The 367-nt window shown below is 72.8% G+C and overlaps 1 protein-coding gene across 3 annotated transcripts in view; it reads right to left on the bottom strand.

The window, feature by feature from the left end:
* The window catches only part of DEGS2 (delta(4)-desaturase, sphingolipid 2), a 50,196-nt gene that overhangs the window by 18,709 nt on the left and 31,120 nt on the right, over nucleotides 1–367 (bottom strand). For 2 of the 3 annotated variants that reach the window (XM_010851364.1, XM_010851365.1), the window contains exon 1: nucleotides 190–347. The exons of the other annotated variant lie outside the window; for it this stretch is intronic. In XM_010851364.1, the coding sequence (XP_010849666.1) occupies nucleotides 190–271 (82 nt within the window). In that variant the 5' untranslated portion in view covers nucleotides 272–347. Of the gene's footprint in view, nucleotides 1–189; nucleotides 348–367 lie in introns of those variants that run through there. 3 annotated transcript variants of the gene reach the window in all.

Below are 367 nucleotides of genomic sequence, written 5' to 3'. Positions count from 1 at the left end.
GACCAGAGCTGGGGACCCTGGGCCGCGGAGGCTGCCGTACGGGGAGTGGAGCCCCCACCCTCCGAAGCAGAGGTACCCTCCGATGCCTGCTGGGCATCCGGGCCGCGCAGGAGCGACGCCTCCCCGGGCTCGGGCTGACCTGGGACACCACACTGCCCCGGGCTGTCCCTACTTGGGGCCCGCGCTCACCGAGCATCTCCTTGCGCCGCTGCGTGTGAGGCTGGTCCGTGTAGACCCACTCGAAGTCGCTGCGGCCCGCCCTGTTGCCCATGGTGGGGCTGGGAGCGCGGCTCTGAGCGCCCAGCTGCTGCGCAGGGCTCGGCTCCGAGGCACCTGTCGTCCTGCGCCGCGCGAGGACCAGTTCAGG

The sequence above is a fragment of the Bison bison genome, unplaced genomic scaffold (genome assembly GCF_000754665.1).
Source record: "Bison bison bison isolate TAMUID 2011002044 unplaced genomic scaffold, Bison_UMD1.0 scf7180017864302, whole genome shotgun sequence".
NCBI lineage: Eukaryota > Metazoa > Chordata > Mammalia > Artiodactyla > Bovidae > Bison > Bison bison.
The sequence above is the reverse complement of the archived record's forward strand: the minus strand, read 5'-3'. Positions and strand labels throughout refer to the sequence as shown.